Here is a 15,727-nt window from a genome sequence, read left to right as displayed (position 1 = left end):
TCAAACAGAATTGAAAGTGAAAAAATTACATTATGATTAACAATGAGTTATAAAATAAAAAATAATTAGATAGAATATATCGAAATATTATTCTACATGATAAAAATAAAAACAATAAATAAAAATATTAAAAAACTAACAAATGTGTGTTTTAGAAATAATTTGAGAGACTATCGAAAAAAATCACACAAAGGAAATCAAATGTATAACTAAGGTATGATAAGATGAAAAATATCTTAGAGAACTAAGAAAACTTTTCAAATATCAACATATATACTTAATGGTTGAAAAATAACGAAAATTATTTCAATGAAACAAAAGAGTTCTTCAAATTAAACAAAAATTAATAATAATAATAATAATAATAATAAGTAAAGAATTTTTTTATATTATCTTAAATTGAGAGTATAAACATTCTCATGTGAAAGAAAAATTTATAATAAATAAAAATATTAAAAAATAATATAAATATTCAAATGTGAGGCATAATATTTTTTTTTATTAACATACATCATTTTAACATAATTACATAAAGGTTATGATAAGATAAAAAATATATTGGAGATGAGAATGAGTTTCATGACAAATGAAATAATTAAAAGAAAAAAAAAATAGAAAATATATATATACATATATATATATATATATAGGAGTTACTTAATTAATTGTGAATATTTTAATAATTTAAACGAGAATGGAGATATGGCGAGGACGGGTATTATGGCGGGTATATGTACATCCCCATACCCATCCCCATACCCAACTGAAAAAGTCGGGGATTCCCCATACCCATACTCATACCCAGTCAATGCGGGGATTTCCCATCAAAACGGGGACGGGTTCGGGCAATACCCACGGGGACGGGTTTATTTGCCATCTCTATTTGTAGGCTTAGGTTATAGGCAACGGTTTTTGTACTAAAGGCCACACAACTTATAAAAAAGTTGCCTTATAGTATTAAAATAAGCCACATATTTTAAATGTTGCTTATTGTATATAGATAACACTATCTAAATGTTACTTAGACAATACATTTTAAATGTTGTTTATTATTTATAAACAACACATTTTAAATGTTGCTTATTGTATGAACAACAATTTTTGAAATGTCTCCGTACATAAAGACCATACTTCTTTAAATGTTTTCTTTTAGATAACACTTTTGAATTCATTTTTAAATTAGTTTAGAATATAAATGTATATTTAAATCAATAGTTTTAAAATTATAATTATTTATTTAGACAATTCTTATATTTGTTTTATGTTATCGATTTATGACACATTAATTTATACAAGTCATTTTATATCACAAATATAATCATTTTATATGCACCCTTTGTCATTTACCTTTCAGGAGAACATAGTTCAATGACAAAAGTAACAATAGTTTATATCATAATTTGTGCCCCAAAAGCACAAAGCATCTACCTCAATGTCAAGTTCTTTCAAATAGGATATAAACAATAGTCTGTACTCAACCAAGAATGTGAAATCTTCGAATTAAAATTTCTTACAACTACAAAAATAGAGTACAACCCTACAGTCAATCATGGGTCATGGGTAGAGATAGGTGACATTTTATCAAATTTCCATAAGTGAGTTGGCTTCTACTCTGTTATTGGTACTTCCCATGTTGTAGTTACTACCATAGGGAAATCAGATGAGTGACCATGAATTGAAATATATACCCAGTACTGGCATATGCTAAAAAATTGTCATTGGCGCATTAAATCAATGTCAATATGAGAATTTCTAATATTCAATGGTCGTGATGCTGGCCACAGACTCAAAGATGACATTCGAGTAAGATTTTAATTTGGCGAGAGGCTATTCATTGCAACTAGATAATGAACTGTTTGATGATCAGTCTCTATAGCAACTTCTGCCACTTCAGAAGGTTCTTTTTTCTGCATTATTATTATCAGGATAAGGAAAACATTTCAAAAATATATGAAAAGATCACATTTAAGAAGAGCTTTGACAGACCATATTAGAGAGAATAATCATCCAACCCTAAACCACACTACCTGCATCATATTGCAAATCCCTTGACTTTCTAGTTCACTGAGTGTAGGAAGGTCGTTGATACCTTATCAAACTGAGCCAAAACAATATGATGTGTATTTTGATCATCTCTTTATTCTATCTCATCCAAATCATCATCACCTTCTTCATTTAATGGAAGTTTATCATCATCCTCCTCAATCATTTCCCACTTCATTCTGAGCCACAAGGAATGCTAGCTAACACTTCTAATAATTAATAAAGGAAAAAGTAACAATGTAGAGATTAAAATTAATAAAGTACGACTACTAAAGCTGAGGTTGGATCTGAAAATGAGAAACAGAACTATAGCATTTGCTTTCGCTTACATGGTTTTCTACAAGAGCAAGCAACATTTGAACAAAGAAGAGCACAACGATGCTTAGCTTTCTTCCCATTGCTCAAAATGGACCTCACACAAGTAAACTGAGAGAAGAAGATATGGAGAGAAACTGACTCATATCAGATACATCTAATTAACAAAGAAGAGAGTACAATATAAAAACATAATAGATTAATTTTATTTTTAACAACTATTTTTTTAACAACATCATAGTACAATATAACAACATAATAGATTAGGAAATCATGCAAAATTGTAATAGGTTACACAAGAAGACAAAGGTGCAGGTGTGCGAAAGTGAATCATTCTTTTCTCTACACAAATATATGCATGCAAGATGCAGCCTTAAATAATTTTATATAATTCAACAAAGAAAACGAAAACAAATTATATAATGTAGCTCTTAATATCCACTTATAATATATATATATATATATATATATATATATATATATATATTTTCAAAAGTCACTTTTTTATTTAATTAGCAACTTTCAAATAATATATATATATATATATATATATATATATATATATATATATATATATAAATAGCATCTTACTTCTAAGGATCCTACATTAATTACAAAATTTTAATCTCATAAGATTTTCTTTGAAGTATGCTAATATGGTATAACAATTAAAATCTTAAATCTTAAATATTTTAGATTATAACATTAAAAAAAGAGCATGGAATTTTGATTCATTTGGGAAAATATTTCATGAAAATGGAATAGATAGACTATGGACCAAGAACTTGCCATGTGAATAAGATTGTTACCCTTCAATATATAGCAGCAAGGTTCCAAATATTCGAGTCTCTAAGTTGAAGTAATTAACTACCAAATACCGAGACTTTTGGCAATCATAGATTCTGATATAAGCATTTAATTCTAAACCAGATAGACTGATTTGAAGCTTTAACATATTTTCACTATGAACTAACACACATATTCGTGTACTTCTCTGATGCCAAAGATTGTAAATAGTACAACTAAAGAAAGTGAGCCATAATAAACTTTGAATGAGAGAAAAAAAATCATTTCAAGAAATGGTTCCTGTTACACAAAAACGAACATAAACAGAAAAATTAGCAAAATCTATCCTCTACTTTTTAATCCTCTCTCTTTATTGCTCTTTTTTTTTCTCACTATATGAGTCCAATTATGTTATGAATCCTGCATATCTTCTTGTTCTACCTAGTCAAAATCTGCATATCTGAGCCCATAAAAAATATTGTTGTTCAAAAGAAAAAATGTGTAAAAATGCCAACGCAAAATAGTGAAATCTACCATTGAAAATGACAATATAATACCACCTCCAACCTCTAAAAGCTCAAATTAGATTCCATTACCTTTGTTTTTCGAAAATGCTCAAAGCCAAACAAAATTATAGTAAAATAAACATAAAATTGAACTGCAATTTGCAACTACATAGTTCTAGTCAAAACTTACATTGAAATCATGCATTCTACTTCTCTAATCTAAATCGCACACCCTACTTTGTCAAATTCGTCAATATAATAGATATCTCGGTCATTCAAAACAAGGTCACTACACTTAAGAACCTAAATCATAACAATAAAAATTAGGTTCTACACTGTTAATGTGTAAAAGGAGTAAAAAATCTCATTTGTGATCCATACAGTTTCTCCTTCACCCTAAACCAATTTTTACCCTAATTTATTCAGTAAAACCCTAAATTAGTGTCACCGGCGTGGAGAGATAAGACGCATGGACGCACCTGAGTGAGGAATTGCCGCATAGAGGACATGCACATGACCATAGGTTCACGAGGCCACTCTATTACAGTGAGAGACGCGCACATACGAAGCTTTCTTTTTGTGTGTTTAAGTAAGTTTTTTTGACGAAATGAAGGAAGCATTAACGCATAGAGGAGATGCATACACATAAATGTTAACGAAGTCACACTGTTGCGCGTATAAGAAGCTTAAGCTTGCAATGTTTATTAAATGTGTGTTGTGTAGGAAACAGGGAAAGGGAAAAGAATAGGAGGGATTTTTTTTATATTTTTTATGAAAACATTGTGTAAAAAATACTTATATTTTTTTGTATAAATTAATTAAATGTTTTGTAAATGTAAGACAACGTTTTTATTGTTTTGGTCATACAATTTAAGGCAACATTTAAATAAATGTAACATAAACATTCTACATTTTATAAAATGTAGTCTTTGACAATTTTTAAACCACACCTTCAAAAAATTGTGGTCTATGGTAATTTTTGAATAACACTTTTAAAATTGTTGTCTTTTATGTATTTAGGCAACACTTTTATATGTGTTGTCAAATTCAGTGTTGTCTAAATTGAAAAATGGTGTAGTGCATACTTGGTGTAAAGTTCTTTTTGAAGGTGATCTAACTTTCTTAAGGTAGCATCATAGGAGGTGGAGTACCTAGCCTTGAAGGAGAATCCTCTTTAGTGAAATCAATAAAAGGAAGTGCAAAAGTGATACACTTGTGTGAGGACAAAATCGAGAAGCTAAAAGGAGGAGCTACTTGCAAAGCTTTAATTTTGTGCACTTTTATTGTATTTTACTTGAGTTGTAAAATTATAATGTTTTCTTCTATTTTTTCATGACCTAATTAAGTGTCTTGGGGAGCCTTTGATGCTCAATCCAATCTCCTAATTAGAACCTCAATTTTACTATCGTAAGATGCTTTTAATTGGTGAAATTTTGAAGGTTTCAAGTTTCTTCTAATTCTATCATTAGGCCGAATATAGTTTTTTTTATTCTTGCTTTATAGTTTAGTGTCTCATAATAGTCTTTGAACTAATTTCACTTAAAAGTTTTGTGCGAAAGCCTTAAGTTCCCTTGGGTAGGAAAGCCTGGAGGAGAACTAAAGTCTTTTGTTATCCACTTCTTATTTGAAATTCCTTTAATAGAAAAAAAAAACAATATTGAAAATGTCTTGACATTATTCTCTCCAAAGTGGTAATGCTTTATGTTATGAGGAAAAATATTTAAAATAACTCACCTTATAACTTAAAGCATTAAACGTCACCTTAATTTGTTTTAATGGATAAAGAGTGAAATGACCATAACTAACCGGTGTTCTAGGAAGTGATGCACAATCATTCTTGAAATGAGTCAACTACTTACTACAACAAGAAGACCAATCTCGACTGATACAAACAAGTCAATGACGAAATAAAATCAGAAAAATCAATAGAACCCAAAATGACCAGATAACCACCAAACAAAATCATGGAAACAAAATTAGGGAAGTTAAGCGAAGTTAGGGAAAAATCAAGCCACGAACTTGTTCGTAGTGAGAATGGGGGAGGCACGCTGAAATCAGAGAGACGAAGTTGAACAAAGACGAAAAGGAAAGCATGGAGACAAAATCGGAAGAACAAAGAAATTGAAAGCAGGATTTTACCTAATTTAAGAGAGAGGGACAAAATTGAAAGAGAGAATGTCTTCCTCCAAGGGAACGAGCCACAACTCCTAAGGCACGAACAATGAAAGCAAGTAGACAAAATTGAAATTGAAATCGAAAGAGATGAAATCAGAGAAAGGAAGATGAAATCAAAAGCCAAGTCGAAAATGAAAATGAAATTTTAAAGAGACGAAAACGATGGAATGGGAGGTACACAATTTATCTTCCTATTTCTTCTTTCTATAAGTGACACTTTAGTTTTTTCCTAGACGATAGAGTTTCATAAGCCACTGATTCAACGACACCTTTTTTATGAGCAAAACAGTTTCCTAACCCTAACCAAATTAAAATTTAAAGAATTATAAAATTTTACGTGGGTTATTTTAAGAACCCCTTATACTTAACGAGTGTTTATAAAACCTTTCCTATATATATATATATATATATATATATATATATATATATATATATATATATATATATATATATGAAGGTTATTACTACCCTAAACAATAAACCCCGATTTTAAAATATGTTTTTTCAGTGATTTATCATAATTAAATTTATTTTGCAATTAGAATCTATTAAATCATTCACAAATATCTTATTCCATATTAAAAAAAAAGTTTATTGCTTATAATGTAAGGAATTTGTATGATTTTTATTTTTTATAAGAAAATTTTTTAATTAATATTTTAAACAAAAAAATTATGTGATTAATGATGATAAATTTTAAAATTGAGATACGAAAGATTTTTACTTATAAATGGTTCAACCTTCACGTTGTTATTCTTACTCTAAACTACTTGTAAACTGTTCATTTAATAATAAAGTCAGTGTATATGATAATAATTTTCCAATCATATAACTTTTATCTTTTTTATTGATATTAGTGTGTAATCTATCTGTGTAAAAGAATTGAATTTTTCTTGTTTATATATAAATATATTTTATCTTTACCTATGTATATTATTCTCTTGGAGGCTAAGAAATGATTTATATGCAATAATAATTAAATAATATAATAAATCTAATTATATTGAAGTCTAATGTTCCCGTTAGATAATGGAGGAGGATTTCTTGGACAACTAACCATTCCAAATAAAATTATTTGTTAAGTATTGTAAATATGCTGTGATTAGTGTGTAATGTGTTTTTATGTATAAAATTTGAATTTATCTCATGATTATATAAATATCTTCTTTCTCTACTTTTTACTTTGTATTTTCCATAGTTTGTTAGGATTTGATGAAATATAATGATTAAATAAAATAATAATCCAAATTATATGGATATCAAACGTAATAATTAATTGCTACTTCACTCAATCTAAAAGATAAATCATAATAATATATGGGTTTAGAATTGGATTTCAAAAATTGAATTATTTTTAATGGTAAATATTTCCTCTACCTCTAGTCTAGTCATTATCATCTTTATAATCAATATATTTTGACCGTAGGTTTACAAATAACAATTAATGTCACGATTTCATAAACTGAATATTTAAAATTAGTGTAATTAATGCGGTAATCAATGATAATTAATGATATGAAGTAAGTGTAATGTTTATTTAGAATTAGATTTTAAAGATTAAATTATCTTTAACCGTCAAAATTTCCTTTATCATTAACCACTTAAATTACCATATTTACAAGTAATCAATTTTAATGTAGATTTACAAATAATAATAAATGGTATCGAGATTAGGTAAACTGAATATTCAGAATTACATTTTCAAAATTAAATTATCTTTAGAAATAGATTTCCTTATTTAACTCTTACCTTAATTAAATTATCATCTTTATTTATAAATAGTGTTACGATAAATTTACAGATTACTCATCTCTTAACATCTTCTTCCGCTGTCGCCAAAAGAATTCTTCTACATTCATCATTGTCTTTCTTTGTCAATTTTTTAATCTGAAACATGTCTCATAATATGGCAGTGAGAGGACTGACCATAGATTCCCATTTTATAGTTGATAGTGATGAGAATGGGATGGTGTATGGAATGACACAACACCATGTAATTCAGCATCATCACTCTAATCATTTCATTCAGCCTAACTATTTGCAAGGTAAAATGTCCACCTTTCTTTCTCTACTTTTTCTGCTTTGATTGAAGAGTCCTGCAATCTTTTGTTATTTTCTTTAAATTTTTGGCATGCTGAATTGATTTTGTTTTTGACTGTGTTCACTGTGGATAATTTTCTCCAGCTCCATTAGAGAATACAAGAATGGGTATCCGAAGAAGGCATCGCCACGTATTTCACCATCGGCATCACCATGTGCAAGAGATCAGAGGGCATTCCAACTTTCACTCCCATGTTACTGTTCCATCGTATAGAGCTCCAACAACAACTCATCATTCAAGAACTTCTTCAATACCGATACAAAATGCACCTCGCAGAGCCAACATGCATAGTTTGCATCCTCCCGCATTTCGTGTAATATGTCATTCTCTTTATTTTTTGTAATTCTTAGTCCTTAAAAGTCTACTTTCTTTCTCACATATTATTCTCTTTTCCTGTGCAGGAACTTCCATCATATTTGGTCATGGACGCCGATGACATGTCATACGAGACATTTTCTAATATGCAGGAATCTTTTTCATTAGATGACCCTCAAAGTGATATGCGCTTGGACATCGATGGCATATCATATGAGGCAAGTACATTATATATAGTCACATGTATTTTTCTATTAATACTAAAATCTTAGTGACTATAAAAAACTTTAAATTGCTAATTGTTCAAAATTGGATAACAGGAGCTTCTTGAGTTAGGTGAAAGGCTTGGCAATGGCAATGGAAATTTAGAAAGGGGTTTGTCGGAAGACGTTATTACAAGACAAATGCCGACAAAATCTTTTCTACTACCTGAGAACTTAGAGGGGTCAACTTCTGAGGATCGAGAAACTGATCTTTGCATAATATGCCAGGTATAAAATATAGCAACATGTTTATTTTATTCATTCAAGTTTATGTATTAGAAATATGTTTTACTCTTTCTCCTATTAATTAGAATGTCATCATTTTATAGGATGACTATAAGAACAAGGAGGAGATCGGTATTCTTCAATGCGGACATGAATACCACGCAGATTGTATAAAGAGATGGTTAATTCAGAAAAATATTTGTCCCATGTGCAAATCAAAAGCATTGACTATCGAATAGAGAGGGAAATTAAAATCGCATAATTCATATTTTATTTCGGATCAAGTAGTACAAGTTGTAAAAGTAAAAAAACTCATTGTTTACGATTTTGATGAACTAGTATGCTTAGTTACATTCTCGAATTGGATAATAGAACATTTATCGTGATATATTGTTGTTGGTTAAATGTTAACTTTGCAAAATTACATTCTTACTATTTTTTCTTATTTTTTGCTTTTCCTATTGCGTAAATATATATATATATATATATATATATATATATATATATATATATATATATATATATATATATATATATATATATATATATATATGTATAATACATCAGATTATCTTATTTAATGCCATTGCGTTTTATAAATAGTATTATAATCAAATTAATTGGCAAGAAACAAAAGTCATTATTAATCATTTTCATCAAGAAACTACTATTTTTTAACTTTCGAATTTTCATAAGGTCTATTTTTATTTTTATTAATTCGAATTAGAATTATACAGTAGTATTCATGAAACTGAAAATGTTTGGCTTTCGAGAATAGTAATAATTTGAAGGTTATTATTAGGGGAAGAATATAGATGAGGCTTTTACTTTCTTTTTCTCATTCAAGATCATGATGAAGGTTGTTAAAGCTTTTATTGTTACCTAGTTATCTTTTATATTATATAAAATAAATGTTTAGTTTTCTTAGTTCAAATTTACTATAAATTATCTTGTATATAGAAAGATACTTAATCTAAATAGGGAAATATTTATTACATGTAAATCTATTTTCAAAATAATATAATCTTGAAAATCTAATTCTAAATATTCCGTTTATCTCATATCATTAAATTTGATAAGTCAATAGGAATGAGAATATAAGGTCAAGAGAAATGAGAAATGGAGAAATCTTTACTACTAAAGATAATTTAACCTTAATTATTATTTGTAAATTTATTGTAAAAGTAAATTAGTTATAAAGATGATGATGATGACAACGGAAACTTAAAGAAGTAATTTTACTTAAAATTTTAAAATCTAATTGTAATATTCACTTTATTTAATTTTGATGACATTAATTATTATTTCTAAATCTACTGCAAACATAGGTTAGATGATAACGACAAGGGAAGAGTTAAGAGAGATAAATTTTACCCTAAAGATAATTCAATTTTTGAAATTTCATTTTAAATATTTCCGTGATCTGATTCTGGTGCCATTGATTATTACGGTTCATGTTTTAGAATTAAATAAGAACCATCAATTATTAGCTTTGATATCATATAATTTAGATTACTGTTTTATTAATGATTACATTTCAATCAAATCCTAACAAACCACAAAAATATTAAAGATATCTACCCTCTCCCTGTCCCCTTCCCGCCCTCTTACAATTATATTCAAATTATATATGTAAATTAAATAATTTGTATATCTCACATTTTAATACTTTTATTATTTTTTAATAATATTTATTTATTGTATATTTTCTTTTTATTTGAGAATGTTTAACATTTTCAATTCAAGAGTTTAACCACATAAACCTTTCATTTATTAGATTATATAAAAGAATATCCTTTTTATTGTATTATTATTATTATTACTTCTCATATGAATAACTCTTTTATTTCGCTAAAATAATTTGTTATCTCTCACTCATTGACTATGTTAATATTTGAAAAGTTTTCTTAGATCTTGAAGGTATTTTTCATCTTATTATAACATTAATTATACATTTTTTTTTTTTGTGATTTCATTTCATGGTCTGTCAAATTGTTTCTAAGACACATTTGATCATTTTTTTAATATTTTTATTTGTTACTTATTTTATCATGAGTACTATATTTTGATTATTTTTATATAATTATTTTTATTTTCTAACTCATTATCATATATGTAATTTTATCATTATAATTATATAAATACATTTTATTTGCTATAATATAATAATTTAATGTAATTGTCATAATATATATATATATATATATATATATATATATATATATATATATATATATATATATATATATATATAACATTCTTTTATCTCCATACCTAAACCAAGTTAATGTGAGGATTTTCCTTCAAAAGTGGTCGAATGAATTAGACAAAATCTTCTACATTCTACGTTATATCTTAATAACTAATATTTAATACTCATTAATGTCGCATTTAATCATTATTTTCTAACTCATTATCATATATATAATTTTATCACTATAATTATATAAATACATTTTATTTGCTATAATATAATAATTTAATGTAATTGTTATATAATATATATATATATATATATATATATATATGTTATGAATTAATGGTCGTCCATTGATTTATACAATTACTCATATGATTGATAATCATATTATTCATTACTCTTTATGTAATATTTTGTATTTACTATTTGATTTTATATCCTTTCTGGGTTACCATATTGTATCTATAAATAGGACTCGTCCTATCAGTAATAAGACACACATACAAACAGAAGTTGCTCCCTACTCTCTCATTCTCTATTCTTCCTCTCCTTTGTCTCTCTTATTACCTTTATTTTATAACACGTTATCAGCACGAGGGTTATCCAACTGAGCGTGAAGGCATATTTTTTTTTCTCCCTAAGAACAACGCTCTACATTCCTTAACCGAGGTTCTTTCTAATCTTTTTCTCATTCACAAAATTTATCTCATTTTTTTTTGTGTAATGATAATTGTTTGATTTATTTTTCTCTGTCATATTATTATTATTATTTGATTTTAATAATTTCATACATGAAATTTGATTATATTAATATTTTATGTGCTAGTTCTAAAACATGTCAAATCTTGCAAAGCTTGAATTTGCGGCCCTTGATATTTCGGGGGAGAATTATTTATCATGGATTTTAGATGCTGAGATTCATCTAGATGCAATGGGTCTGGGTGATGCTATTAAAGAAGGAAATAAAGCATCTGAACAAGATAAAGCAAAAGCTATGATTTTCCTTCATCGCCATCTTCATGAAGGGTTGAAAATTGAATACCTTACTATAAAAGACCCTTCTGTATTATGGAAAAATTTAAAAGAAAGATATGACCACCAAAAGACCGTGATTTTGCCAAAAGCTCGTTATGATTGGATGCATTTACGGTTGCAAGATTTTAAAACTGTAAGTGAATATAATTCTGCAATGTTTAGAATTACTTCTCAATTGACTCTATGTGGAGAAAGAATTACTGATGAGGATATGTTGGAAAAAACATTCTCAACTTTTCATGCAACTAATTTGCTTTTGCAACAACAGTATCGTGAAAAAGGTTTTCACAAATATTCTGAATTAATTTCATGCCTTCTTGTGGCTGAACAAAATAATGAGCTTTTGATGAAAAATCATGAGGCCCGACCAACTGGTTCTGCTCCATTCCCAGAAGTGAATGCAGCAACATCTGATCCATATAATCATGGACGAGGTCAAGACCATAATAATAATCGTGGTCGTAATTTTGGCCGTGGTCGTAGCCATGGTCGTGGTCGTGGTCGTGCTATTAATCATGGTCGTGGACATGGTTATAAAGGAAATTTCAAAGAGAAACTTCATCAACAGAAGTGGAACAAGAATGCGAAAAAGGAAAAAGAAAGGGATGAAAATAATGGCAAAAAGGCTGAAAATATATGTTACCGTTGTGGTAGTAAAGGTCATTGGACCCGTGCCTGTTATACACCAAAGCATCTTGTTGAACTCTACCAAGAATCACTTAAAAAGAAGAATGTAGAAACACACTTTGCTTATGAAGATGGTGATTCTGATTATGGTCATATGGATACTACTCATCTTGATATTGGTGATTTCTTTTCTAAACCCGATGGAAGCATTGATCACTTTATTGGTGATAGGAGTGTTAGAAAATAGTTTTATTTTATGATTAAATTTTAAGACAATGTTTTATATTTAATTCATGTTGCTTTTATATGTACAAGTTTTTATGTTTTTATGAATAAAATCCTCTATTTTATTTTTTTATTTTATTTTATTTATTTTTTCTCTCCTCTTACAAAGTAATCTCTAATATTGATATTTATGTTTATATGAAGAATGAATATTGGCATTAACACCAATGATGAGGATCTGTGAATTGCTGATAGTGCAACAACTCATACAATTCTCAAGAGTAATAAATTTTTCTCTACTTTGGTAATGCGAGAAGTCAATGTTAGTACTATTTCTGGTACTACAAATATAATTGAAGGCTCTGGAAGAGCTACAGTACTTCTGCCAAGAGGTACAAGATTGCATATTAAAAATGCATTTTATTCTCCTAAGTCCAATAGAAACTTATTAAGTTTCAAGGATATTCGTCTAAATGGATATCATATTGAGACAAATTATGAAGGAGATGTTGAATATCTTTATATCACTCAAATTGAGTCAAATAAAAAATGTGTATTAGAGAAATTATCAGCCTTCTCTTATGGCTTGTACTACACATATATTAATGCGATTGAGACGCATGTTATTGTAAGCCAGAAGCTTACAAATAAGAATGAATTTCTTGTTTGGCATGATCGGTTGGGTCATCTTGGATATATCATGATGCGAAAAATAGCTGAAAACTCATGTGGACATCCACTTAAAAGTCAAAAGCTTCTTCAGTCCAATGATTTCTCATGTATTGCATATTCGCAGGGAAAATTGATAATAAGACCATCACCAGAAAAAATTAGAAATGAGTCAATCTCATTTTTAGAACGAATACAAGGTGATATTTGTGGTCCAATACACCCACCATGTGGATCATTTAGATATTTCATGGTATTAATTGATGCGTCCACTAGATGGTCACATATTTGTTTACTATCAACTCAAAATCAAGCATTTGCTAAGTTATTAGCACAATTGATCAAGTTAAGAGCCCACTTCCCAGATTATCCAATTAAGAAAATTCGTCTTGATAATGCTGGTGAATTTACATCTCATGCTTTTAATTAGTATTGTATGTCAATTGGAATTGAAGTTGAACATCCAGTAGCACATGTTCATACTCAAAATGGACTTGCAGAATCATTGATAAAACGTCTAAATTGCACGACCTTTACTTATGAAAGCTAATCTTCCAACGACTACTTGGGGATATGCAATTCTGCATGCTGCAGTATTGATTCGCATCAGACCAACAAGTTATCACAAATACTCTCCTTTACAGTTGGTGTTTGGTCAACAACCAAATATTTCTCATTTAAGAATTTTTGGGTGTGCTGTATATGTCCCAATTTCCCCACCAAAAAGGACTATGATGGGTCCTCAAAGACGTTTGGGAATATATGTTGGATATGATTCTCCATCGATAATAAAATATCTTGAACCATCAACAGGTGACTTATTTACAGCTCGATTTGCTGATAGTCATTTTGATGAATCAATTTTTCCAACGTTAGGGGGAGAAAGAAAGAAATTGGAAAAGGATATTGGTTGGAATGAATTATCATTATCTCATCTTGATCCTCGTACAAAAGAGTGTGAACTAGAAGTTCAACGGATAATTCATTTACAAAAATTGGCCAACCAATTACCAGATGCTTTTACTGACACAAAAAGGGTAACTAAGTCGCATATACCCGCTGCTAATACTCCAATCAGAATTGATATTCCTGTTGGACAATCTAATATAGCAAATGAATCTCAAACACGCCTAAAGCGTGGTAGGCCTTTGGGTTCCAAAGATAAAAATCCTCGTGTGAGAAAAAGGGAAAAAAGGCAAGATGGCCTAATCGAGGGGGTAAAAGTCCCAAAAGATTCTTTTGACATAATCAATGATTCGGTTCCAGAAGAACCTCAGGTACCTGAAATTGTTGAAAATGATGAGATCTCAATAAATTATGTCATGAATCATAAAATATGGAATCGAAATAAAGTCAATATTGACGAGGTTTTTGCATATAATGTAGCAAAGGATGTTATAAGTGACAATGATGATCAAGAACCAATGACAATTGAAGATTGTCGGCAAAGAAATGATTGGCCAAAATGGAAAGATGCAATCCAAGCAGAATTAGATTCGCTTGCTAAACGAAAGGTTTTTGGACCTGTAGTTCGCACACCTGAAGGTGTAAAACCTATTGGGTACAGATGGGTTTTTGTACAAAAATGAAATGAGAATGGTGAAATTGTTAGATACAAAGCACGGTTAGTTGCTCAAGGTTTTTCACAAAGACCTGGTATTGATTTTGAGGAGACATATTCTCCAGTATTGGATGCAACAACATTTAGATATTTAATTAGCCTTGTTGCACAAGAAGGTTTGAATTTGCACCTCATGGATGTTGTTACAACCTATTTGTATGGCTCTTTGGAAAATGATATTTATATGAAACTCCCTGAAGGATTTAATGTGCCCAACAAAGCAAATTCTAAAAAGGATTATTCAATAAAATTGAATAAGTCCCTTTATGGATTGAAACAATCAGGACGTATGTGGTATAACAGTCTAAGTGAGTACTTATTAAAGGAAGGGTATAAAAATGACCCTATTTGTCCTTGTATTTATATGAAAAGATCCGAGAATGAACTTGCCATAATTGTTGTTTATGTAGATGACATAAACATAGTTGGAACTCCTAATGAGCTCACAAAGGCAATTGATTGTTTAAAGAAAGAATTTGAGATGAAGGATCTTGGAAGGACAAAGTTTTGTTTGGGATTACAAATTGAGTATTTAAATAAAGGTGTTCTTGTACATCAAGAAGCTTATATAACGAAAGTGCTTAAAAAGTTCTATATGGACAAATCACATTCACTATGCAC

General features: G+C 28.9%; 2 protein-coding genes across 2 annotated transcripts in view; one reads left to right on the top strand and one right to left on the bottom strand.

The window, feature by feature from the left end:
* The window catches only part of LOC146880967 (putative E3 ubiquitin-protein ligase ZFP1), a 58,627-nt gene that overhangs the window by 31,910 nt on the left and 10,990 nt on the right, over positions 1 to 15,727 (bottom strand). The window lies entirely within an intron of this gene.
* LOC114170145 (uncharacterized) lies at positions 7,732 to 9,005 on the top strand. The gene is made up of 5 exons (XM_085668862.1): positions 7,732 to 7,870; positions 8,010 to 8,237; positions 8,287 to 8,459; positions 8,562 to 8,732; positions 8,834 to 9,005. Exons 1-5 carry the CDS (start codon positions 7,732 to 7,734, stop codon positions 8,966 to 8,968), a joined length of 846 nt encoding a protein of 281 aa, XP_085524988.1. The 3' UTR covers positions 8,969 to 9,005.

The sequence above is a fragment of the Vigna unguiculata genome, chromosome 11 (genome assembly GCF_037176805.1).
Source record: "Vigna unguiculata cultivar grain cowpea cultivar isolate G323 ecotype 2 chromosome 11, ASM3717680v1, whole genome shotgun sequence".
NCBI classification, from domain to species: domain Eukaryota; kingdom Viridiplantae; phylum Streptophyta; class Magnoliopsida; order Fabales; family Fabaceae; genus Vigna; species Vigna unguiculata.
This window is presented reverse-complemented; position numbering and strand designations above follow the sequence as displayed.

Coding starts and splice junctions, on each gene's coding strand:
- LOC114170145 (XM_085668862.1), top strand. CDS start 7,732: ATGGCAGTGAGAGGACTGACCATAGATTCCCATTTTATAGTTGATAGT. Junction 7,871..8,009: donor TCAGCCTAACTATTTGCAAG/GTAAAATGTCCA, acceptor AATTTTCTCCAG/CTCCATTAGAGAATACAAGA. Junction 8,460..8,561: donor TCGATGGCATATCATATGAG/GCAAGTACATTA, acceptor ATTGGATAACAG/GAGCTTCTTGAGTTAGGTGA.